Source organism: Poromitra crassiceps (genome assembly GCF_964638095.1).
Source record: "Poromitra crassiceps genome assembly, chromosome: 19".
Classification (NCBI taxonomy): Eukaryota; Metazoa; Chordata; class Actinopteri; order Beryciformes; family Melamphaidae; genus Poromitra; species Poromitra crassiceps.
This window is the reverse complement of record NC_139646.1, coordinates 20,649,105-20,676,729: the sequence shown is the minus strand read 5'-3', so window position 1 is coordinate 20,676,729 and position 27,625 is coordinate 20,649,105. Positions and strand designations below refer to the sequence as shown.

The 27,625-nt window shown below is 41.8% G+C and overlaps 2 protein-coding genes and 1 pseudogene across 3 annotated transcripts in view; 1 reads left to right on the top strand and 2 right to left on the bottom strand.

Annotated features, from left to right (window-relative positions):
* Window positions 1-11,303: 11,303 nt before the first annotated feature.
* Window positions 11,304-13,125, bottom strand: helt (helt bHLH transcription factor; the record flags this gene model as incomplete). Its single annotated transcript, XM_083655318.1, has 4 exons — window positions 12,973-13,125; window positions 12,288-12,392; window positions 12,047-12,143; window positions 11,304-11,782 (listed from the first exon to the last, which is right to left on the bottom strand). The coding sequence occupies exons 1-4, from the start codon at window positions 12,997-12,999 to the stop codon at window positions 11,304-11,306; spliced, it is 708 nt and encodes a 235-aa protein (XP_083511444.1). The 5' UTR covers window positions 13,000-13,125.
* A 7,876-nt stretch (window positions 13,126-21,001) lies between these two features.
* Window positions 21,002-27,625, top strand: part of acsl1a (acyl-CoA synthetase long chain family member 1a) — a 43,033-nt gene continuing 36,409 nt past the window's right edge. The window contains exon 1 of the mRNA XM_083656206.1: window positions 21,002-21,096. The gene's annotated coding sequence lies outside the window, so the exon portion shown is untranslated. The remainder of the gene's footprint in view (window positions 21,097-27,625) is intronic.
* Window positions 23,930-25,211, bottom strand: LOC310793949 (transcription initiation factor IIB pseudogene; annotated as a pseudogene). The gene is made up of 2 exons: window positions 24,252-25,211; window positions 23,930-24,187 (listed from the first exon to the last, which is right to left on the bottom strand). The product of its transcript is annotated as a transcription initiation factor IIB pseudogene (transcript).

The following is a 27,625-nucleotide window of genomic DNA, read 5'->3' as shown; positions in this document are numbered from 1 at the left end:
CTTGATCTCATGGGAGTCATTCAGTTTGCCTGCGTGCCGTCACTTGAGATGAAGTCTTTCGACAGAGCGTTCACCCTCACTGGCTGCCCATCTAATTTGTGCTTTGTCTCTTTGACTGGATTGGTGACTCAGATGGTGACCTGCAAGGTCGACCTGCGCAGCCCCGAGTCCCCCCTCTGCTGGCCCGGGACGCCGCTGAAATACAGAGGGCTGGCCGTCAGGCCTCCGCACAAAAGGCGGCCTATCGGGGCGAACGCACCACGCTAGCCCCTCATGAGTCCAGCCAAGCGCACCGGGAGCGTATTAGGATCACTGGCTTTTATTTACCCGTTCTTTTTGGCCCCCGCAAAGAGTCGACTGGGGCGTCAAGTTTGTCAGGTGCTTCAACTGTGACCGTCGGTCTGACCACATCACACACACACACACACACACACACACACACACACACGCATGCACAGTCGCACAGACACACACACACACACACACACACACATACGCACACACCCTTTCAGGCTGCCAAAGCAAAGAAGTTGCATTCTCCTGATCTGCGTTGTCGGTTTTCATATTCTCCATTTGCCATCGAAGCGTTATGTTTGAGAAAGGTGCTGGCAGGATTCGGCACACAAAAAGCAGCACATCTTCAAGGCTTTCTTAAAGGAACAGCTCACCCTAAAATCCAAAATACATATATCCCCTCTCACCTGTAGTGCTATTTATCCATCTATATCCTTTTGTGTTAGTTGCCTAAGTTTTGGAGATATCGGCCGCAGAGTTTCAGCCTTATCTCCAATACAATGGAACTGGATGGCTTGTGGTGCTCCAAAGTGCCAAAGAAATACATTTGATCAACTCGACAGCAATGTCTCTTTCCAGAAATCATGACCCCGTTACTCAGATAATCCACAGACCTTGTTATGAGCAGTTTCATGGAGGAACTATTTTCTTTTGACCGAACTACACCCGCTAGCTGCAAGCTAGTTCCTACATGAGACTGAAAAGAAAATAGTTCCTACATGAAACTGCTCAGAACAAAGTCTGTGGATTATCTTGAGTAACAGGGTCATGATTTCTGGAAAGAGAAACTGCTGTTGGGTTTTTCAATTGTATTTTGTTGGCGCTTTGAGCACCACAAGCCGAGTGCCATCCGGTTCCATTGTATTGGAGAGAAGGCAGAAACCTCTACGGCTGATATCTCCAAAACGCAGACTACTAACACAAAACAATCGAAACGGATAAATAGCACTATAGGTGAGAGGAAAAATATGTAGTTTGGATTTTAGGGTGAGCTGTCCCTTTAAAGAAACCTTCTTCACACACCAGTGAAATCTCACACGCACAACAGTGATTGAAGCTGACGTGACAGCTCTCCGTCCTTATTGAATGTCAGGATAGGAATTTCATTTCTGCTCCAGATCCAGAACAAAAGTATAGTGGAAGCTTGAGAGAACAGAGAGCAGGTTACAATTTAACAGGCGAGTTCAGTTGTTTCCATTTTCTCACACAAGAATACAGCTCTGATTTTCAGTGTAGAGATTATTTTTGTTGTTGAAATATGACCTCAAACTGTGCTACTCACTAATAATGTAATCCCATGTCAAATATCTTGTCTTTTACTGTGTAAAGTTAAAGAAATGCTTAGTGTAAACTAAGCACTCCAGTATGTTTACTCCTATTATCAAAATGTAAGGACCATTGAGACTGGACTGACTAATCAGACCTGATACCTGTTACCGTAAATTGTAAACAATTTACAAAAATATAAACTAAATTTTATATTTTTAACCTCAAAGAGTGAAAACTGCTTACATGCATTATGACTGTGCATTTGTGTTTCTCGTATTTTTCTCCTAGATTGTTTTAATGGGGGGAATGGGAGTAATGTTGGGGGGGAAATAATCACTCTTGGAGTTCTCTCAATCTAACATATTTCCTAAAATATGAATAATTTATTGATGTTGTCTAACTTAATGCTATTAGGCTGTAACAAAAAAAGGCCTTAAATCATAAACGATGCCGTCTATTGGAGACGTCTCACGAAATGAGGCGACTCGCATGGTATTATATTTGCCTCCCCTTGATGCATGCTCCTTTATAAATACACACAGGAACTGGAATGTATAGTGCTCTTTGTCTAACTACCATGCAAAATCACCTGATTTATCTTGAGCACTTTCCGATGTCACACTGTCTGTGCTTGTGACAAAAGTGGCCCTTGTTGTGGCACGCCACATCACCAAATCCAGCCTCGCCATGCACCGGAGCCATCAACCTCAACCTTTTGTCCCTAAAAACAATGGCAAACGGAGAACTGCACATTCTCTTGGCAAATGATGCCTTAATTGTGCAAGTTAACAAGCCTGCTCGTTTTTTCCCATGAATAACAAAGAGTTCTAGAGCAATTTTGTGTTTTTTTTTTCTTTCTCCAACTTTGCGAGAGTCGCCGGCTCTTTTCTATATGGCTCGTTGCACGCTTGTTGGGGTGTTCCCATGCTCTCATCAAATATAGAGAGCCAAAGCGAACGTCAAATTCCGGCTGTACCAGAGATTTTCATCCGCCATTTATTTTCCGATAGACATTTCGTAAAATGCTTATACAAAATTGAGAAGGGAGCTCCTTGAATTTTACAAAAGTAGTATTTAATCCCGAAGTAATATATTCGTGTACACAGCAGTGTTACAAACAGAATATATCTTCAAAATCGTAAAATGCTTATAGAAATAGTTTTACTTGTTCAAACCAAACGGTTCAGACATATTTAGAAACAAGGAGACACCACATAACATTTCACTCGGACCAAAACGTAAAGATTGCAGATTTAAAAAAAAATCAATGTTGGTGTTTTAGGTTTTGGTTGGTCTCTCCCAATTCTAAATATAGCTGAACCGTTTGGTTTGACCACGTAAAACTATTTTTATACGCATTTTACGGAATGTCTATGGGGAAATAAATGGCAGATGAAAATCACTGGTACAGTGCTGAAGCAGGAAGTGACATTCACTTTGGCTCTCCAATGATGGCCCTGATGTGGACTAAATTAGGGATCCTCGATAGGGAAAAGGTTGAGAATCCACGTTTCTCAGCGCTCAGGAGAGCGGCAGCGGCCATCTTGTACGAGTGGAACTTTATAAGACAACAGAAAAAGGCAAAGAAGGAGGCAGATGGGGGCGTGACTGAGAAGAAGGGCCACAGTGGGACGTCCTGTACAGTATTCGTTATTTTTTCATTGATATCTGAGATGCCTTTTGACCCTCCTCTGCTCTCCCTCCTCTATATAACACTGCCTCTTTTATCACTCTATTCATTTTTGGCTCAAATATGGTGGCCGCTGCTCTAAATAGAGGTAGTGTTGAATAGGACATCTCCATGGATTTGCATAATCTGGTGGCATTGGGGTTGGATTGCTGGTGAGCACATAGTGGGCCGTGCCAACTGCAAAAAGGTAGAGCCCTCATCCCCTGGCAGGAGGCGGGGGGGGGGACTATGTGAATCCCAGTACAACATTTTAGTAGTCAAACTTCATTGCATTTAATGTAGAGCCTTTGCATAGTAGAGATAGGCTAAATCTATCCAACAAATGATCATGAATCATCTTGTCTTTTCTGTATTACTCTCAACAGAACATCATCTGCGTATCGTAGCGACATACATTTTCACCTCTGAGCACCACGAGCCGTGTCGCCGCAGTGCTGCGCTCCCACAAAGACTCCTTCCCAGACGGTGAAAAGGCATTGATCTGGTTTGTTTGTTGCCTTGAGCATGTTCTTACAGACTTCCATTCATGTCTGCTCTCGTCTTACAGTGCACGTCATTCTTCAGACGTCGCCGGTGCCAAGGCGGTAGGATAGCTGCACTCTCTCTCTCTCTCTCTGATGGGAAACTGTTGCTCATGCGCTGGCTCGGCTGGGTTGGCTGCCAAGTTTTGGCATTATTGGTGAAGGGAGGGTAGGGGGAGGGGTACAGGGAGAGGGGATACAGAGAGGGGGCCCTTTAAACCCTGTGAGATAGTGGTATCTGCTGTGGGAATGGTCTCTGTTTCTCTCGCTCTCTGCTTCTCTCTCCTCCCCCCCCTCCCCCCGGGCACCCCTACCCCAACCCCTTTCCTCGCTCCCTGTCTCTCTGTCTCTTCATGCTGTAGATCAGACAACCGTCCTGAGGTGAGCCGATGCCATTGGAGCACTTTGATTGCCAACCAGGACTGACTGTTGGATTTCTCACAGCTGGTACTTTTTGGCTTTACTCCCAAGCTTGTGTGTTTCCCCAACGACTGTACCCAAGAACCCCCCCCCCCCCCCCAACCCCGACCCCCAAACACACACTCAAATGCATACATGCGTGCTCATACGCATGCACACACACACACACACACACACACACACACGCACGCACGCACGCGCACGCGCACACACACACCCATGCACACACACACACACCCATGGAGAAAGGGACCAAGATTTGCTGTTGTACTCTCAGAAGCTTAGCTAAGCGTCTGCCTGACTCTGGTGCTGCAGGGCGGGGGGATCAGAGCAGGAAGGTCCAAACCGGTCCAAACGGCGTGAAGGGAATAAGCAAGTGCTGGGCATCGTATTGTCTCAACCCAGTCGGCAGAATAAAAGGTTGGCATTTTACGTTGTCTGTAATTGCAAACCAGGGATATAATCTGAACCTAAATTTAAACATTGGCAAAAATACTTTGCCACCTTTCCAACAATAAAATAAAATAAAAATAAAACAACTTTTAACAACATTGTTTGGCAAGTAAAACAACTTTCCAAGTAAAGGTCTGAGCTGTACAGTGTGAACAGAAAGAGGATTGAGGCTAGCCTGGTATCCAGCCCCATATGAATCTCAGTTGTCATCACTCTTCATATGGGTCTGGACCCAAGCCCATCCCCTGTGGTTATTCAGGAGAGATACTGTCCGGGACACCTGATTGGCTGGTCGATGAAGGCGGCGGGACTTATCTAACATTACCGCTGCAACAATACACCTGTACGTTAATAGCTAGGCTAGCTAGCTGTTAGCTATGTTAGCTAAGCCCACTACTGCTGCTGTAACCACTTCAGATAACCAGATAAAGTTAACGTTAAACAATTTACGGTTTCCAGTGTTGAGCCAAAAGTGATTCCTTGCCAAAAAGTGATTGCTAACAAGTGATTGTCTGCCAAAAATTGATTGCCAAAAACTGATTACTGTCATCCATAAATCATGTTTATTATGGTCTAGTTATTATGGTCTAGTATAGTATTGACATATAGCCTACTATAGTATTGACATATAGCCTAAGCCTACATTATTATAGACGTATTGTCAAAAGAGCTTGAACAGGCTGTGCTGCAGACAGCAATCACTTTTTGGCAATTGATTTTTGGTAGCTAATCACTTTTTGGCAAGTTCTTTGGCGCAGAATCGTCGAAGTTGTCCTGCTTTGCTACTGCGATTGGTCAAAGAGTTTGATGATTGACACGGACAGCAACCGATCAGTTGCGGCTGAAATATCCGTCACAGAATCAGTGGTGGATAGGCTTGCGTCCAGACCCTAATGAAGGATTCGTTGAGGCTGGTTACCAGGCTAGACTGAGGCTCCATCAGAGCTGAAGTGGACCAGAGTCCTCTTTCAAATGAACTGACAAAATGAGCACAAAAGTCCCTTTGCTGTCGGTCTACTTTAAGAGGACTGAGTTTGGTACCTTTAAAGAGGGCTATATGTGAAAACACCACCTGTTGATATACACGTCTCTAGATACATGTTATCACTCCGAACTCATCGCAATGTGTTTTTGGTTCAGAAACATTGACATTCTACTTATCCGTGGATAGCAGAAATGTGGGCTAATGCCAACGTTTTATTCTAACGACCAGGCGGAAGAGCAGGAACTTCCAAATGACATAAAGGGGATACAGGGCCTCGTCTTGTGTCAATTTTTAGGCTGTTTATGTGTATACAACAATCTCTCTCTCTCTCTCTCTCTCTCTCTCTATCTCTCTCTCTCTCTCTCTCTCTCTCTCTCTCTCTCACACACACACACACACACACACACACACACAACACACACATACACACACACACACGCATACACACACGCACAATCATGAGAGTGGGAGGCGGTATTCGTCCACATGAGAGAAAACCACAGGTTGTGTATTCAAATATCAGTCAGTTATTCCTGACAGAGGGATGTTCATATACATAACATTAAAGAAATTTGCATATTGGAAATATTTTCCTTCACTGACGGAATCGTTTTACAGAAATAGTTAAAATTATTCCCATTAGAATTCATACACTTCCTGTATTCCACACCAAATATAAAACTTGATGCAAAATATGAATGACTTTTTTTCTTTTTACAAAAAAAATACAGATAATTCTTGTTTTCATAACTTTTTTATAGAAGCAATACTTTTATACAAGCACAAATTCAAGTTGCATTCATTGTCAATATTTATTTTCCTTGGTTTTCCTTATGGAGCCATAATACATCAGTACATTATTAGTTTAAATTGTGTAAAACTAAAAAATATATATTTTCAAAATTGAAGTGGGCACATGTATTGCTAAACACAATACAAGTCAAATAGCAGTCATAAGTAAAATTGTGTTTTTTTTTAAGTGCATAACATTTCTTGTTTTCCCATTTAAATTGGCAAAGCCTCCGGCTCCCAGAGGTTAAAACTGAATTCTGAGTGTGATTCTCTTTTTCCTTTGACATTCCAGTAAAGGCTGATTTTTGAAAAGAGTGGATTGTTCATGTTCAGTGTGTGATATTAATGCGAAAGATAAACATTCTCAAACGGGAGCTTTGCCATTAAGGCTCAGTTTACATGACAATAAATGGTTAATTTATTATTATTCATGCGATGTGCGGCGGCTAAATCTTTCTCATCTGGCTGCACATGGCTCTTTTTTCTCCTCCGCTAAACTTTCTGTTTCGAGTCAGGATTTAAACCAATATTGGGGCTGTATAGGATCCAAGTATTCCTTCAAAGCCCTTCTCTTTTATCGTATTGTCACTTTTCCATCTGCATGGCCACAGTTGTCTTTTCATTGCTTTCTTTGCCTCTCTTGTTGGCCGTCCTTCGTCCATGGGGCTGGTTAATGTGGGTTTATCCAACCATCCAGGCGATTAATGTGGCTTTATCCATGCATCCGTCATCTATCCATCCATCCATAAACGATTCTCTCATCCATCCATCCATCTATCTGTCCATACATAGCCTACACATGCAAAGGACACCTGCATGGACACCTCAATGTCTTGGTATGTGGCGGTGTTTGGATACTATGTCCAGGTACAATGAACTTGATAGAGGATGACGATTTGGAATGTTTCTATTTTTGGTTTTCCTTGGAGAAAGAGTTTTTGTGCATTTATCTCAGAGAGAATCTTTGATTTCATGGTGTTGATTATTTTTCTTCGCAATCACTCAAGGATGAAGCCAAGGACCCACAGATTGTTTCCCTTTCAGATGCACCACAATAGGGCTCCTTGGTTTTCTTCTTAAAGAAAAACAAGGAGTTTCACCCTTTCTCTTTTTACACCTCTCGTTTGGTGATTCCATAGAACCCCAAAAGAGAAGGAGATTAGTGCAGTTATTGAGACGCAGTGGCGTATAATGTATAGAGGAGACCCAAGCCACGGCAAAGACAGCTCTCTTAAAGTGGTTTCTTTTTCACGGGGGGGGGGGGGGGGGGGGGGCGCAAATGGACCCTATACCACAAGAAGCTTGTGCCAATATGGCGTGAGGTCCACTGAAAGGATTGTCAAATTTATCTCAGAAAGAGAGAGAGCGAGGGGGTAAAATTATGTCAGTTTTACAGTAGCGCAGGTAAAAGTATACGTCCAAAAAGTAAGTCTTTTTTTTTTCTCATATGATGTTGCTCCTTGGCCTGTGGGTGCCATGGTTGAGATGGTCCAACTTTTAACCATGGTGCATGGCTCTCTTCCCTGCAGATTCTCCTGTTAATCCTGTCCATGAATAGTCAACCTCATTTGCCTAAATATATGGAAATGTTGACACTTGCCAAAACAACTTTTTTCCCCTACTGAATTTTCTCCATACAATTCTCATCCGTAACCCTTTGAAATCCTGAGACATAACTCCCTTCATCCAAAAAATATGAGAAACACCACAATTAGTTCTGCCTCTGTAATTATCAATACATAATGATTGAAAGCGTTTATTCACTTATTTTCCTATAATTAAGAGCATCAAATGTCATGTTATGCTGAATGAAGTGACAGTTTTTAACTTGAAGCCAGGGGGAGTGAATGGTGAATCAATGGGCTGTTTAAGTGCAGGTTTGTTGAAGTCAGGAGAGAGAGGGGCGGCCCCTCTGGGAGACAGACAGTGCTCATGGGTGCCTGCTGGAACACACTGCATGCTTCCCCAAAACAGAGATTAACCCTTGGCTAAAAAGAGGCTTTCCGTGGATGGGACTGGAAAGCATTGTGTTATTTGCATTCTATTTAAATATAGGTGGAAGTATCCAACAACATAGAGAGCCTGCTGAAGCTTTTATTGAAGCTTGAGCTCAGGCTGCCTCGCCCAAGTAAGCCCACTGCTCCATGAAGATTGAAAGATAACACCAAATGCTTATTATAGGCCTATATGTTCTTTTCTTCTTCTTCTTCTTCTTCTTCTTCTTCTTCTTCTTCTTCTTCTTCTTCTTCTTCTTCTTCTTCTTCTTCTTCTTCTTCTTCTTCTTCTTCTTCTTCTTCTTCTTCTTCTTCTTCTTCTTCTTCTTCTTCTTCTTCTTCTTAATGCCAATATAAACAAACAAAGCATAATTTGGTGACTTTTCTTTCTTTCTCTCAGGCTCATCTTTAGACCTACAGTATATGACATAATCCCACAATTCCATATGACTCATCTCCTCCAGTTATACTATGCCCCACCCCCATATATGGCCTGGCATGAATGCAAACTAATTATTCTTGAGACAAATAAGTTTCTTATGCCAGTTCTCAAACTTTTCACATCAAGGACCCCTAAAGTGGCACAAATTAGACCACAACCCCTATTTGATAAGATTTTGTCCCAGGGTCCCCCATCTGATAAGACGTTTGCTTTAGATGTTTTATTGCAGTAAGATGAAACCCATGACCAAAATAGTCATACATTGTTGTCCTTTTTACAGTGAACCGCGCTATATTTTGTTCAGTAAAATAAAAACAGAGTTTGATTTTCTTAATAATGATGATGCATATAATTTGAGTTGGTTGTTTACATATGAAACTTTTGGACTGGCGTGTTATTTGGAAAAAGCCTGGGACATGAGAAAAAAAGCTATTTATCAGGAAAAGGCAAAGACAAGGAAAAGAAGAAAAAAAAAAAAAAAAAAAATGTATGTATGTACAGTAAGTGTGTATATGTGTATGTATATGTCATGCATATGTGTATATATTATATACTTTATTTATTTTGTTTGTACAACCGGATGTTATGTTATGATTATGTTTATATATAATTTGGTGTCTTGTAATCCCATGTGGGATGGGCCAGAAATGGCATGACACAGAAATAAAAACTATCTATCTATCTATCTATCATACATTCTGTCATTGTATTACTTCTGGATCAAATTATAGTGAAAATAAATCATCCCCCTTTTTGCTGGGGACCTCTGGAACCCCTCAAGGGACCCTAGCGGGTCCCTGGACCCCACTTGGAGAACCACTTACCACTGACTTAAACCATCTTTGTTTTGTCAGTATCAGTGCAGATATCAGTATTTGGCATCCTCAGTGTTAGTCTTCAGTGATTGATTGTAGACAGATCTTTTGCAAACTGCCATCATCAATCAACTTACCGTATCACATTTTAAGTCCAAATATGTAACCTTGTTCCCTCTATTTTTGACAAAATGTTGTCGATAAATGCTTATGCCATTGATGCATAGTGGGCCAGTGGTTCTCAAAGTGGGTTCTGGGGACCACTAGGGGTCCTTGAGAGCATCCCAGGGGGTCCCCAGAAAATTGCTGAATTGTTAAACTTCATTATTTCATTTACAATAACAATTATAAAATGTAGAAGAATGACTATTTGGATCATAGTTTCACTGGTATGTCCCTTCATGGAGTTCTGGAGAGAGACTCTCATCAAATTGGGGTGTGTGGCCCAGACGTAGACTACAATACAGGTCCTTGATATGAAAAGGGTTGAGAATCACTGTATTAGGCTTTATTAGAGAATATGGAGGCAACAGAGTCAGACCTCATCATGTTGTGTGTAGCAGGCAGAACACTTTCCACATCTTTTCAAGAATCATCTCTCATTGCTCAAAATATTCTTTCTCTCTTTTCAGCTGTTATTTTTTGTATTTCTTTCAAGCATTTTGTTGAATGATGCTGGCTGTCCCCGACTCAGAATTCTGTCAGTCGAATCGGAGTTGGCTGTTCAATATGAATATTCGACTATTCTGTTCTATATTATCTTCTATTCTATCTCTTTGGCAATCAGAAAATCCATTGGCGTGAGCTCGTTTGATTTTGATTTTATTTTTTAAATTGGGACTTTAGGATAATATATAGGCTGATAGGCCAACATATTGGCTATTTATATCACAATCTATTGGGAGAAAGCATTATGTAAAATCAGACATTCAGCACCCCCATATAGCCGGAATGGAATGATCCTTGTTTCATAACCACATTTGCCTCTATTTTTGACAAAATATTGTAAGACTTTATTTGCATTGTCCACCTGAGTCTCCAGAGTATTTGAACAACTTATTAGTTGACAGGTGTTTAACAGATTATAGAGTATATGTGACAATTCATGAACATATTACACTCGGTGAAGATGTGTGCATTGGGAAGCAAACAGAATCTGTTTGTTGAATCTCAACTAATAAGCTGTTAAATCAACAGACAAAGCCAAACAGTTGAATTGTTGAATGTCAACTAATAAGCTGTTGAAATGTTACAATACTCAGACTCTCAGCTGTAGGTGGACTATCCAAATAAAGGGTTACCAAATATTATTTTGTCAAAAATAGAGGGAACAAGGTTACACATTTGGACTTAAAATGTGATATTGTTAAATGATTTAACAATATTCCTGTTAAGTCACAGGAATAATGGTACCCAGGTCATCGCGCATCCTATCTAGATCTGTCAGCTCTTGCTACCTTTTTTGTTGTTGTTGTCTTGTCTTGTCTTGTTGTTGTTTATCCATATTTGTCTGTTGTTGAGTTAATCATGCATGCAAACAAAATGAATTTTCGTCAGAAATATTTATTCCATTCACAACTTACATACAATATATAAATTAAAACAACAAACAAACATGGTGAAAGTATTTACATAGCATGTTGCGCACTGTGCAGACTAAACGCGTTCGCATGTGTGTGACCAATAAAGTTAAAATAGTGGTGATCGAGTCCCTGTACCGGCGACAGGTATCCGCCGTGCTGTTGCGTGGGCGCGGAGAGGGGCACTGTGGGGTAGGTGATGGTCGGACTGCGCGCTGAGCTGTGCCAGGAGAAGTGGCCCGGCGGCGGACTCTGCTGGTAGACTGAGTCGGCGGGACTGTGGCTTTGGTGCTCCGGGGATAAGTGCAGCTGGCCCAGGTACTCCACCGGCTCTGGCATGGAGCCCACAGAGCCGAACACGGGCTCGGTGATCACTCGGGATTTGGACTGCAAGAAGGCGAGGATCCGTGCGTACTTGATGTCTTTGGTCTCAGCTCTGTCCTCTGTGGTGAGGTAGTGCACCAGGTTCTTCATACACTCGTGGTATCCGTAGTGGAAGTAGTTTGCGAACTCAGCTAGCAGCTCACCTGGAATGGATAAAAAACAAGGAGGGATTAACATTGTGATCATTTACATTACAGACAAGTGCCTCGTTGTGACGCGGTCTGCCTGGTTTTTCCTTGCGCAAAGTTGGACAACTAAAGTTGGCAAAATAAGTTCAAGTTAGTAAAAGGTTGGAATAAAACACTATGCGCAATGATTCTCAGTCAACTTTACTGAAAAAATAGAATTGATTGAAGGAACTCCTTCCCACTGGTGGTGTTGGGATGCGTAAAAGTTAGGCTACTTGCCTTTTTCTCTCCCGCGGGGGAAATCTGCTGAGTGGAGCGCTCGCAGGTACTGAACTGTCATCTCCAAGATTTCAGCCTTCTCCAGTTTCCCAGAGTTCTAATAGGAAAGAAAATGTGTTTCACTGCGTATATAACCACGACCACAGATATTGAAAAATACCATAACTGTACAATATCATGTTAATGAATATGTAAAATAATAGGCTATATGCCAAATACAAATATTAAATAATCACAATACCTGTTTAGCGAGTGCCATGGGTACTGTTTTCCCTAGTTCGTTCAGGCAGCGATTAATACGGTCCCGTCTTCTTTTCTCGATGACTTTGTGGGAGATGGGAGTTCTCTGTAAAGAGAGAGGCCGCATGAGGACGTGCAAATGTGGAAGTAAATACAATTTACATTTAGTCCATTCGCCACAATAGCAGTGCAAACTGAAATCAAACATGCAGGACGAAATAGCTACTTTGGAAACTGGATGAAACGCATTGTAGGCCTAGTTGGTGAGCGTTGTGCGCTGCGGAGCACCAGAGCGCACAGCGCAGGTGGACACGCTCCGGTCAGTTCCAATTATTCTAAAGCATCTGTGGAAATGATTAGGCCGACCTCATCTTTTAGCCATGTTAAGTCTAACATAACTGTTACGCTATAGCGTTGTAAATGAGATTGTTGATGCCAAATATTGCGTTTCAGGTGCTGTTTTAAAGAAGTAGTGCGCCGCCGTTATCCAGGACGCGCGGCACAGGCATGCTGCCTGATGGATTTCTCTTTTTCTAGCATACATTATCCAAGTAGTATAGTTCAGCAATAATTTGGTATAAATACTGAAGTTCACAATTCCAACAAGTAACTCAAAAGTGTTCAAAAATGCCCTGCTGCCAAAATAGTTCAGTTCTCATAACGCATGGCGCACGGGGAGCGCATACCTTCCGATCCTTCATTTTAGATGCCATCGACGAATTTCTGGTAAAGTTCTTGTAAAATCAGTTTAGCTGGGAGTTGGAGAGATGTGTTGCTCTGGAAGGAGATGAGGCAGACTGAGATTTGAGGGGAAAGCTGGTCCTTATAAAGGTATCATCCAAGGGACTCTGGCATTCATGGTGTAAATTATTCCATTGGATTAGAGCCATGCTTTTGGTAAATGTGTGCATTTAGGATCAGTTAAAGAAATAGTAAAAATCTAAAGCCATGGGCTAGCAGGGGGGCAAACCTGCTTTGTTAATCCACGTGGCTGTTCAAAAGACACGTGATTACTTTCGGAATATTATTTGCATAGTAACAACGCATGTGGGAAATAAGAACTGAGCGTTGGGTTCGCCTGATCCGTTGGGGCGCACTGTGCGCGCACTGAAAACAAAGCCGGGTTTCTTTCTTCCAACTCGCGTTTCTCACACGATCGCCTGTTTACAAATCCCAGCAAGCGATCTTAACTCTCATCCAAGCCCGGTCCGAGTTTTAAGGCCTGTCCAGTGTCATTAGAGTAATTAAGTAAGCCTTTAATAGGCTGTTCCGCCAAGTTCAGGGGAGATCTTTTGGAGACGGAGTCCCCCCGTTTGTTCTCGGCGTTTCTCACACGACTTGGTGACACGTCCATCTTTTATGAGAGATGGCAAGCTTTTTGTTTACATTCTTTATTTTGTTGGACTCCTCGGCAGGTGTGTGATTAGCCCTGGCACACGAGCGTCGTCTGCGTCAAGGCCAGCGTCTCCAGCAGTCTCTGGCACACGAGGGTTACCCACCACTGGAGACTCTTTGGAGAGGCTCAATTTGTATCCTATTATCCTATAAGAAAATGTCTATTCAGTCGAATGAATAGTTTCATTGGCCTAAATTTTAATAATGCTGTGAAAGAAAGGGAGAAATAAAGAAGAATGCAGCTGGTGTGAACGCGCATTATTCCCGTCACCTGCAAGATGGGTAGCCTGGAGACCCCTATTCATTTGCCTAATTTCGGTCAACTTAACAAACTTTGGGAGAAATTATACTGCCATTGTTAAGAAGGGTGAAGCTTTCTGATCGAATTAACAGCATGTTTTGATCCGGTAAATGTCATTAGAAAGAAAGAAACAATCGCGTTTAAAGGGGCCTGGGTAATGCGCCAAGTGGAGACGCCAAGGCGCAAACTGCACAAAGGGTGCTAGTAAATGCCACAGGGGACTTTTGTACCCTCACATTGCTCAAGTTTTTTCTCCCCCAACAAAGGGCATTATTTTATACTTGAATACATTTCATACAACAATTGGGCTGTTTTCTTCAAACATATTTTCACAGCAAGGTTAACAACAGCTTTATTGTGTGCGCTCCTTCTCACAGATTCAAACGGGTCTCATGCGCCAAAACAGTTTGCTCCGATGCTTTTTCCATTGAGAACGTTTTAATCTTGAAAGTTTCACCGTGTTTTGATAGAGTTGATCCTGTGAGTAGTGTCGAAGAATAAAAATAAAAAAAGCAGCGGAGATTGAAAAAGAAAGGCTCACAAGACATCTGAAGCGTTTGGAGAGTTTTTATAGCACCATGGAGAGAAAAGCGCAAGCGAGCGGGACGGAGGCATAAAATCCAATTTACTTGACTGTGCTGTTTAACACTTTTTTTTAATGTATTTGTCCTTTGAAATATTGACAGAGCCGTCTGCTGTCGCGTTTCATTCAACTTTATATTGCAATTGTGTGCTGATTGATGTTATAAACGCCAACTTGCGTCTAGCCTATAAATAAAGCCAAATAATGCGTCAAGAAGATTAATCATCATTATTATTATGAGCTACTTAGTTTGATATGAAAACTTTCCACATTGAAATTTCAAATAACGTTTTGTTAAAACATGGTCTGACAATGATTTGTTGTTTTATGCTAAAAATTATTTTTTACTGGTTTGTATAGGCTATAACCATATGCCCAAGTAACATTTTGGTTATATTGGAGATTGTTCAATTAGCCCTTTGAAACCTCTATGACATTTGAGATATCCAAAACTGCTCATATTTCATATTCAACCTATAGTTGCGCTTTAAAGAGGTTTATATAGCCTAAAAAACAAACAAACAAAACAAACAAGCAGTGCAGTGGATGCTTGTATAGCCATTTGGCTATTTGTAATGGTTGCTGGATATGCATTCAAGAGTCATTTTGCATGTAAATGGCATGTTAGGTGCATTTTAATTGATTCATGTCTGCATTTCTTGCCATGTATGCAGTGTATGTGGAGGTTATAATATGAGCAGCCACTGCTGAACTCAACCTGACTTGATGACTGTTGTTTTGAGACCTATAGAAAAGCCTCATCAGTGACTATAGCATAACAGATTATATGAATTCTGAAAGCAGTTTTCTAATTCCAGCAAGTCCCGGTAATATTAGTGATTAAAAAATGGTTTAGGAATGTTATATCTGGGAATAAGATAATGTTTGTTTGTTTGTTTGTTTGTTTATTTATATTTTGTTTGTTTGATTATTTGATTGTTTGTTTATTTATTTATTCATTCATACATCCATCCATTCATGCATTTATTTATTTATTTATTTATTTATTTATTTATTTATTTATTTATTTATTTATTTATTTATTTATTTGTTTGTTTGTTTATTTGTTAGTTTGTTTGTTTGTTTGGGGGGAGATTGGCATATTTTTGGAGGACGTTTCTGTAGCCTATAGACCTGCTGTCTCCCAGGATCTTTTCACTTTCTTGCATTTTTGATTTGCCCTTTATTAGCCTATTGCTGCACATTGCCATTTTCGAGTCTATAAGTGGGTCATTGGCTTATTTATGTTTTTCATTTAAAATGATCATCCGCTATATGTAGTTCGAATAATATGACAGTTATTCAAATCTGTAAAAGGTATTAATGCTTTACAATCTTTGAGCAGATATAGTGAGATATGCAAAACTACCACAATGCTTCCTTTTATTGTGTGTATAGCCTATAGTGTCCAACTGAAGAGTTTTGTGATGAACTCCTGGCTTTGGGTTTGTACCCATAAGTCAAATGAACAGATATGAGCCATACTGACTCTGTACATGTTTCTATGCTTTGTGTATTGCCTAATCCATGCATTTCTGCATTTCAGTTTTTGATTGGTGCATGGTCTAAGACAGGTGCTTAGTATAACAATGTAAAGAAATGATAGGATGCATGGACCTTGATGTAATGCATAAAAGTAGCCTAATGCACCCCCCCCCCCCCCCCACACACACACACACACATATCCAGGCCTTTTTTTCCAGCCCTATCTCGGTGTGTTGTGTGTTGTCAGGCGCTGCGCTCTGACCCGTGGTGACCTCCGCTGCTCCCCAACACAATCCTTTGGCTTGGGGCGCCACCCTCCGCCTGAACGGCAGCAGTTCACACGCTCCCCATTCAGACTGTGGAAATAAATCACAGACAGGCGTCTATAAGCTGAGTTCAGACTAAGCCTTTTGCACACTATGGTTCAGTATAGGCCCCTTTGAGAGAGAACTAGTAATCCACATTTTCCTGATAAATAATATAACATCACAGCAAATAGGCTTATACGCCCCAGTAATGATATACTGTAGGCTAGGAAAATTCTTATAATTTTTTTAAGCTAAATATGACTTGTAAAATGGGGAACATAATCAAATGTGTCAATATTTTATTTAGCCTAGATCATTTTTCATGGTCTGAAAATTGGTCGCTCAATTCATGGCCTGAAAATTGGTCGCTCAATTAATTCATTATACAAAGTAAAAAATCTGAGCTTCTGAGGGGACTGTAAAATACCACATAGAAAGTCTTTTCTACCGAGCAACACATATATATACTGTATAAGATGGAACAGCATCTCTCAACTCTTTCTCCAAATAACAAACGCTATCATAATAATCTAATCATGGCTATGCTATTGATGTGCTATTGTGCTATGCTATTGTCCTTATGTCTTTTGTCTTATGGAGTAGTGGTTGTTTTATTATAGCTGTGCTTATGCTTATATGCTCTTACAGTATATGTTTGCTCTTAATGTTTTGCTGTCATATCAAACTGCAGCAGCTCCGGCTCAAGCCTTTATGGGGCCCTATAGCAGAATTTGTTTTGGGGCCCCACCCCCTTGGCACCGCCAATACTATTTACTTTAATTTGTCATTGCTTGAGTGTTCACAAACGTAAATCTAATGCACCCACTCTCAATTTTGTTGTTGTTTTGCCATAATGACCCAGAGATGTATAGCCTGGTAAACCATCCGATCACATTCATTCTGCGAGACCGTGTGGCCTCTGCCCCAGGGCGGCGTTTTCAGAATCCACAACGCGGACGGGCCAATCAGGGACCTGCCTCGTAGTTGACATCGTAACGCCGCTGGCAAAACAGTAATGGCTGCCTCCATGGCTCTCCGGCTCGAGCAGTAACATCAACGTTCGTTAGTTCGTTAGTTTACACAGCCATAAGTGCAGTTATTGCAGGAATAGACTCAATAACAACAATTAAAAAAGAACAGGAATGTGCAATAGCAGAGTTTCTCGACAGAAAATACTTTTTCGCTGTTCTTCCGAGTGGATTTGGATTTGACTGGATCCGACACTGATGGGAAGCCTGAAGGACTGGCTACTTCTACCCAGTGAAATGACTGTGCACAGCTCGGAGTCCAGACGGATCCACCAAACAGAATGTGAGTTCACGGCTCCGGATGGTTTTAACCAGGCTACCAGTGAGACACACCTGCACCTCTAATGCAAAGTTTTTACTCATCTTCTGTTTGCTTCTTCTTTCCTCTGCTCCATAGGCTATGTCATTTTTTGCAACATTACTGTACTTTTTTTGCTGCATCAGAGGACTTAACCTATATATAATGTTAGTCTGACTGACTGTGCTTGCATCAAAAGTGCACATTGCGCATGAGTATGACACCATGCAGCTCTGACAGAGGCAGCAGGATTTTAGCAGTATTAGCTAGCCAGCCCGTACAATATTGACTTTTTGTATGATTACCATGGCAATGTGGACTCTGTTTGTCTGTTTCTCTGTCTGTTTCAAGAATTTTGGCCAGCCACAGCTATGCCGTTTTATGTGCGTTCGGGCTGAAACTTTCAAGGGGTCTAAAGAGCACCCGTGCGGGTGACCTGACAGAGCCAGATTTTTAAATTAGGACAGATTAATTGCCCTAAGGCTGATTGCCTTAAGGCTGAGGCTATAGTTCAGTGATAATGTCATCATAAAAGATTAATATCAAAACTCAAGTCTTACTGCATAGATGATAGAGTCATTGACTGGATACAGGAATTTTTATGTAATAGGAAACAGCAGGTGATGGTCAATGGGGCCACTTCAGAGTGGAAACCAGTGACGTCAGGAGTCCCTCAGGGATCAGCTTTTTGTTGTTTATATAAATGATTTACCATGTGTGATACAATCTGATGTATACCTCTTTGCTGACGACACGAAAATATTCCGAATCATAGCTGGGGACTCAGATATAGACCATCTTCAAGCAGATCTACATAGCATGAGTAAATGGTGTGACACCTGGTTACTGAAATTGAATGCAGACAAATGCAAACAGTTACATATTGGGAAATCAAGTGCAGAGGTTTCAAACTACACTGTTGGGGATCTGGGGATCCAACAAGTGGAGGAGGAGAGGGATATAGGAGTTGTAGTTGACAGCTCACTTGAATTTCAAACACATATATTGGAGAAAATAAAAAAAGCTAATTCTATGTTGTCGATCATTAAAAGAACCTTTTTGCATTGCAAGGATTTATTTTTACCCCTGTATAAATCTTTGGTGAGATCTCAGCTTGAATATGCAAGTTCTGTGTGGTCTCCTTATAAAGTGAAATACATAGAAAAAATCAAGAAGGTACAGCGAAGAGCAACCAAACTGATTCCAGGGCTGGATGAGAAATCATACGAAGAGAGGTTAAGATATTTACAATTACCAACTCTAGTATACAGGAGACATAGAGGCGACATGATCGAGGTATACAAACTTGTTCATAAAATATATGATTTCACAGCCGAGCCTATTATCCATTTTTGGAACAATAAATATGTGTTAAGAGGGAATTCCCTGAAGCTATTTCCAACAAACTGTCGCTCTGAAAGGAGGAAAAACTTTTTTTACAGTTCGTGCTGTAAGAGAATGGAATGAACTTCCAGACGAGGTGGTGCAGGCCCCTTCAGTTAACACGTTCAAAAACAGATTAGATAAACACTGGTTAACAAAGGATTTCTTGTATAACTATAGGGCAGGCTGTTGATTTATTAGACCACGTATTTGGCTCTGGTATTTTGTTTTAATGTATGTTATATGTTGTTGTGTTGTTTTGTTTTTTAACTGTATATTACAACGTGACTTCTTTTTATTATTGTACTGAGTGTGAGTCTGGTGTAGAGGACTATAGTCCTGTACCAGAAACTTTCATTAAACTTCAATAAACTTCATCAGTGATGTCATACATAGGCATTGTGCGATATCATTGTGACATCACTGATGATGTCATCAGTGACACACACACACACACACACACACACACACACACACACACACACACACACACACACACATGAGAGAGAGGAAAGGGAGAGGGAGAGAGACTGAGGGAGAGAGAGAGAGAGGAGGGGGGAGAGACTGAGGGAGAAAGAGGGGGAGACATTGCACGTGTAGCGCGAGAGATGCCTGGTATCACAAAAACAAAAACAACAAAATTAAGCGCCCTTGGGGGCCCAGGGGCCCTAAGGCAATGTGCTTCTGTCTGTGCTTCTGTCATTTGTCTGTGCTTATGTCATTTTTCTGTGCTTATCTCATTTGTCTGTGCTTATGTGCTCTTGTATGTTTTCTTTTAATGTTTTTTTTGCCATCAACCAGGGATTGCAGATGAAAATTTGTCTGTATATGGCTCAATTTGGCACATTTTCATGATGGACTTAATTGCTCATGTTAATTAATGTGCATTGACCCTTCTTAAATAAATAAACAAAACATAAATATCATAGTGATGCCACAGGAGGTTAAAAAAAAGTATGAACTCATTCACGACTTCTACTAGAGACACTCTAAAAATACTTTATAAAAACTTACAGTGATAGCAGGCTACCATACGAGATGAAAAATACCATAAAGGAGGACACAGACTAAGTTCCCATGGCCATGGGAATATTATCCACAGTGTATTTGTAGGCAAGTATGGAAATTCTTACAGTAACTGTGTATTTGCGTCATCTCCATTTAAGTGCAAAACTACTCCCCCAGGTGGTTATATTTAGAAAGTGTAACCTTTATCTCAGATGCTCTGAGATTTTCCACTCATCATGATGGGGCAAAAAGTGAAGTTAGCTGATGTGGGCATAAAGTAAATCACAATAATTAAAACAAATCACTAGGCATCTTAAAATATTATATTCTCATATGAGATTAATAAAACTATATTCGAATTGATTTTAGGCTATATCACAGAAATAACGTTTAAATATATGAATAGGCTAGTGGTAGGTCATAAGATATGAGGAAAATAAGTTAGATAATGCCAGTATTGTGTCCCACTGCCACATTAAGAACCCTATAAGAATATTCTAATATTGATTGATTTGTTGGGGGGTGGGGGTTCCACAATGGCTGCTTTTAGTGCCCAAATTGGTATGAAGGCAAATTATGGCAAATCGCCACCAAAACAAAAATGTATGATATTTTCAGGAAAAAAAACAGTTTATTCTCTTTCCCCCATTTAAAAGACCGTATATAACCCCCATTAGTTTGACTTGAGTAGACTATGATGACGTAGCCTATCTATAGACTATGATTTTTGTTGGACCATAAAGATAATAAATCTGTGGTTAAACTTTGATTCTCGGTGCGTAGGCTACATTAAATTGGACCCCGGATCCATTGATTGATTTGTAAAGTACACTAGTATGCACATCCTATTTTGACTGTCACAAAATATTGACCATTGACATCACGCCTCTCAATCTTTATGGAAAAGAACATGCGACGCCATCTCTGATTGGCCAAGTGATCCACCAGCTGAACACAATGTAGACCGCGCTGCGCTCTTTGCCTCTTGAAGATTGTTGCCCCTCGGATCTGCTCCACACAGGTTAGTGGATAAATTCGCTACTTCTCAAGAGTATACTAACAAATGTGCGTTTAAAACGACATTCGCGTTGACTGTATCACATTTACAGAGATTCGTAAGAAGGATGCGTTGCGGCGTCCTAAAAAAAACAGAGGCTTTTCGTATTGCTGCCTTAAAAACAGAGATGAGACGAGCCATGTTGTGTTTCATATCCTTTCTTCATTCGCATTCACCTCGTGTCGTGTTGTTTATAATATATCGAGTCAACGCGTAACGTTAACTTAGGCCTGTGCGTGTCAATCACTCTTTCACAGTGAGAGAAAAAAAACCGACCAGTTGAGTTTCTGATTTTGTCCTCTGAAATAAGGAGGCGATGAACGTTTTAGCATCTGAGGGGAAACGAAAGTAGAGATTGTGTGAAAAACCACTTTGTTTATAAACTTTTTTTATTAACGCTATTATGTGCGTGCTAGCTATTTTGTATCAGTGTAAAAGGGCCTGGAAGACGCCATTGTTAGTTAATAAGAGACACTATTATAGCGACCGAGTTTTAAAGGTTAAACATAACAATGCGACCATTGTCAAGTGCATGTCGTGGATGTCGTGGCATCCCCACCAACCATTCCACTTCAACGTTATGTCTGTGTGTGGCTGCATGCTAGTTCAATGATCAACCAACTGTTGCAGTGGTTTTAAAGCTGAGGTCCAGGGACCCCCCAGGGCAGGGACAGATTTCCAGCAGGTCCCCAAAATGAGGAATAGGCTAGTCAAATTTCACTGTATCCAGTGCAGTACATGGAGAGAACGTGTAACAGGCAACAGCTGTTCCGATGATGAGAGGTTTCAGTGACACTGTAACCTCCTAACAGTAGAGACAGACAACAAATAACCTCAGATTGGGAATGATGATGCTCTGTTAGCAGTACGTGGTTCTCAACTTTTCCCACATCAAGGGCCAATTTGAGGAGATTGTGTCTCTTGGACCAAATCTGAGTACACGATTGACAGATGATAATAGTAACAACAACAACAATAATAATGATAATTTGCTTGATGCCTTTCTAGACACTCAAAGCGCTTCACATATCAGGGGAGGAAGGGGGAGGGAACTCAACTCACCGATAGTGTATCACCCTGATGCACGGCAGCCAGTTGTTTGCGCCAGAACACTCACCACACGCATCAGCTATCACAGTGGACAGCTGAGGTCGAGGACTGAATGTGCCACTCAAGTAAGGAGGGATGATTAATATGGCTGTCCAGAACTCCATGACTATCTGTATTGTAGGTAGAAAGATACAGTAACAGTCAAAAACTATGATCAAAATAGCCATTCTTCTACATTCTACACTTGTTGTTGTAATAAATAGTGGAGTATAATGATTCATCAATTTTCTGGAGACCCTCTGGGATCCCCTCAAGGAGTTTGGGAGAGTGCTGCAATAAAGAAAAGTCATGATGTGGTCAACGTAGATAAAGCAGACTGTCAGGGAGTTTCTGTATTATATTTATATCTTTATTATATCTACGGTACTAAATGAGACCATGACTGAACACTGAAGCTCTTTCTCTGCCTGGATAGTCTTTGTTGTAATGACTTAATTGAGCGATCACTGAGTGACATCATGACATAGCATCATAACATTACGACATCATAAAATATATGACATGCCATTCTGACATCATGACATAACATTATGAGATCATAACATCAGTGATCTCATACACGCGTCTGTCTGTCACAACGATGTTCTGAGGTTTCGAGTCACAAAATTGTCCCTCGGTTTCCCCGCGAGGTCTCGCCCGCTTTATTAACGTTACATTATGACCTGCCGCGGTCACATGGGCCATGCGTCCATTACGTGCAACGTTACTGCACTAAGTGTAACGTTAACGTTATCATCTGTAGCTTACAGGCAGCATTATCATTCACCTCTAAACAGTTTATTTTTGATGAGAAATGAATGATTGCGAGTCCAAAACGGTAAAATCATTGCCAAAACTTTATTTAAAAACGTTATTTAAAAGGACAAAAAAAAGACGGGTAGTCGGGTTATTGATTTTTCTAAACCGATATGACTTACTATCCGGTTACACATGTACACGGTGACATCCCTAATGCAGAGACATAATAAGAAGAAAGGAATAAACAAAAAAACAACAATAAAATAGAAGTTAAGTATAATAAACTGTAAAAAAAACAAAAAACATGTACCTTCCCTACAGGAAAGCACTGGCCACCACAGACTCATAAAACATCCTCAGCATTGTCCGGCAGATGTTGAAGGACCTCAGCCTTCTCAGAAAGTATAGACGTCTTTGGCCCCTCTTGTAGAGGACTTCAGTGTTCTTTTTGTCCAGTTTTCTTTGCCCAGTCCAGTTTATTGTCTATGTACACTCCCAGGTACTTTTAATCCCCCACGATACTCCACACTGACCCCATGGATGGGAACGAGGGTCACTGAGGAGGTGACTTGGCCCTCCTCAGATCCACAACCACTTTCTTATTCTCTGTCATGTGGAGCTACGGATGGTTCTGCTCACACCACGTGACAACGTTTCCCATCACAGCCCCCCGATACTCGACATCATCACCATCGATCGATACATCCAACTACAGCAGAGTCAGTCATCAGAGAACTTCTGAAGGTGGGAAGACTCTGACTCAGCCCCAGTGTTGCTCAACACTCGTGACAGTTTTGCAACCACACATACTGTGGGTCTGTCAGACAGGTAGTCAACATTCCAGGACATGAAGGGGCATCCACCTGCATCGCTGTCAGCTTCTCACCCAGTAGAGCCAGCGTGATGGTATTGAAAGCACTGGAGAAGTAAACAAAATCATGGCCCTTACTTACAATGGGTAGGTCCCGTTGGTGTAGGCGCGGTTGATCAAGTAGATGATGGCGTCTTCAACTCCAAGTCGGGGCTGGTTGGGGAACTGGAGGGGGTCCAAGAATGGCTTGACCATGGGCCGGAGCTGCTCCAGCAGGACAAGTGTCTCCAGGGTGTTTGTGGTGTGGTGGGAGGTCAAAACCACCGGTCTGTAGTAGTCCTTGGAGCCACTGGGACGTGGCGTCTTCGGCACAGTAACGATGCAGCGGAGATTCTCCTGCAGGTTTGAGTCCATTACATCTTTCACTGTAGAAGTGCCTGTCATAACCTTGCTTGCTCACATCCCAGCCGATCAAGCCTAAACTTGACGTGTCAAATTTGAAGTCTGGAGGGAAGAGGTCCGCGGCGCACGGGTAGATGAGTCGGTACAACTGTCTAATGGTCCCGTCCCCCACACCAGCTATGTCTCCGATCTCTTTCTCCGTCTTCTTCTCAGCGGAGGCCTGTGAGGCCATGTAGATGGCTGTCGCGGCCACAGAGATGGGGCTCCTGCTCGGCACCAGGTCCAGCTCCACCGCCTTCCTGGCGATGAAGTTGGCGGTCATCTGGACCTGCCTGGGCAAGCCCAGCTTGGAGCAGAAGCGGGATATGAAGTCTCCTGGAGTGATGAGGTCCACGCTCATCTCCAGCGCCTTGAGGATCAGCTTGTAGCAGCGGCCAATCTCCTTCACGGGGATACGGGAGACGGCGCAGATCTCTTTAAATGTCCTAGGAACGCCTTCTTGTCGGCAGGCGATGTAGATGCAGGCCGATTCAATGGAGTCGTGAGCTCGCCCTTTCAGGCTCTTCTGAGCTCGTCCTGTCAGGCTCTTCTGTTCGTAAACTTTCTTGAACAAGTTGTTGGTTCTGTCGATGATGTTGCTCGGTAGGTGGATGCGGTCGCACATGGTGGTGATCTCTTTGAAGGCTTTGAGCATGGCCCGGTCCGAGTTGCTCATGGTCCGACGGTTCTGGTACTTTGCGTTACCGGACTCGTCAAAGCTAGCTAAGCCTTTTCCCTTGCTGATCACGGTGGACAGGTCTTCCCTATTGAGCAGGTTCTGTGTGTCTCCCACTCTGGATGGATCCTTGGTGGCGTCCTCATTGGTAAATGTCCTCCATTCTGAGCTCAGGTTGATGACACGGCCACACTGGCCGCATTCGGGGCAGATCATGTCCCCTGCTCTGGGGTCCTCCACCATCACGGCATCAGGGTGGTTGGGACACAGGGTCAGAGCTTCGATGTGGCTCGTTGACGCCATCTGACTGATCTCTTTGGCAGGCCGATATCGTCATCAGTGACGAGACATTCCTACTTATGGCCTGCCGGGAAGGATTTATGACATCACTGATGATGTCACGTCTGACATCTTGATGTCATAAATCATCAGTGCTAAACAGTCACATCATCAGTGATTGATTTTTATGATTAATGATGTCATAACTGATGATATCACAATAGAGTACCACAGGAATGACTCCGGGAAACCTGGATGTTGGCACTTCCGGTTTCCTCGTCTCAAAGGCAATGGGATTTTTGTACAGAGATTTTGGTTAAATGCTTGAAATAAGGTCGGTGGTTAACAAAAGTTTAGGAATTGGTGAACTTTGTGTTCAGCAAAGATAATCCTCTTCATAAATGAGGACAACTTTTATGATCTTAGAAGCGTAAATGTGTTGTTGTTTTTTGTTTTTTTGCCAGGCAGCTGGCTGCCAGCCTAAATCTGGCTCCGTCGGAAGGCTGACTCCCAACTAGGGTTGTCAAAAGTATCGATAGACATCGAAAAGTATCAATACTGAGAATTTGAATCTGATACAATACTCATTTGCAACAGGTATGGATGGATAGTATCGATAAGTATCAATACTAAAAATTAGAAATTGATACAATACTCATTTGCAACAGGTATCGATAAGTATCAATACTAAAAATTTCAAAATTGATACAATACTCATTTGCAACAGTTTCGATATCATCGGTGCTTTCTTTTAATGAAAGATCACAGATTTCCCCCTGCCTATCATTGGTGCGTATCTGTTTTATTTATTTTTTATTTTACCTTTATTTTACCAGGTGAGACAATTAAGAACAAAATTCTTATTTACAATGTCGGCCTGCCTGTTGCTTCAACAAGCTAAACGTGTTCTGATGGCTAGAGCAGGCAGGGGTGATCTGCTGTCTAAAGTTGTATCAGGCCTAGATTATGGAGAAGTGTGTGTCTGTCCAACTTTCTAACTTTATTTTTATGCCTCTTGATGTGTCGTCATCCCCCCTTCCCATGGTATCGAGTATCGATATTTTCCTGGGTATCGGTATCGAAGTAGAAATTATAGTATCGTGACATCCCTACTCTCAACCCTGACCGCAGTATCAGATTAATTATACAAGAACAAGACTATGTACCAGTCGAGTTTCTTGGTGGAAAATACATTTTCGCCGTTCTTCCGATTTGATTTTGACTGGATCCGACGCTGATTGGCTGAAGGACTGGATTTGGCGATGTTGATTGGCTGAAGGAGTTGTCTGTCAAGGCAAGTACTCCCACCCACTGAAATTAATGTGGACTCCAGATGGAACCACAGAACGAAACAGAATGAGAGTTCACGTGAGCTGCGTGGTTGACCAGATACACAGATTATTGTTATTATGATGAAGACAGCTTAAATTGATGGTTAGTTTGCTGCACACCGTTGGATCTCCCCCGTCCCCCCGAGCGGGAGGGTGTGTTGTTCAGAGATGTGCTTGGTACTGGGTGGTGGTGCAGAAGGTGGGAAGTTGGTGGAACAGTTTTATGGCAAACTTCCCATAACAGGAATCTGTGGAATGTAGCTGGAGTGTAATGTGTCTGCGTGCCCCACTTTGACACAACATCATTGGTAACTAGGTAAGCCTCGCTGCTTCTTGAATCATGTCCCTGTCTTTAGCTCTGTTCAAATCTATAGATGCATTGTTCATGTCACATGTTACGCTGGAAAAAAAAATTGTTTTAGCTCAGTGCTCAATTGTACTTTAGTGATTGTTAGCAGGAATATCCTACAGTATATTAGTTCAGTTGCATTTAAATGTAGAATGCACCTGGAAAGTGGCTTCAAAAGCCATCAGCTGTACAGTGTTGTAGGCAGTGAAGCATTAATAAAGGGAGCCCTGGTCGGTCAAAATCATGGCGTTTAGTTATTATTACCACATAACAAAACACCTTGTAGCCTCAAAGCATATGAGGTGTTTTGCAGCATATTTTGTTGACTTTAGGAAGATCTCTTTTGCTCCTTGGACTAATATGCACATCTATTCTACAGTTACACTACAAACATGTGATGATCATTGCCCCCGAACCTGATCATGTGCTTTTACGTGTCAGTTCCTCCACACAATAACGGCTTTCAACAGATGAAACACTTTTGAAGCAGGAAGTGGAACATTTTGTGGTTTTGTGTCACGCTCGTGTTGGCCTATTTTTGGTCATTGGTGAGCGATGATGAGCAACATGAGCGCTTTATCGAACTTCAACTTCAAGTGGCACTGGTAATACAAAACATGTCATTGCTAGTTCTAAAACGCATAAATTCAGTATTCACTGTTTTTGCCACCTAAAACGATGTCATCATACAAAATAATGTTTCTTACTGACATTAATGTGAGAATGTGGTGTTAACAGACATGGTGGCTAGTGGCTAC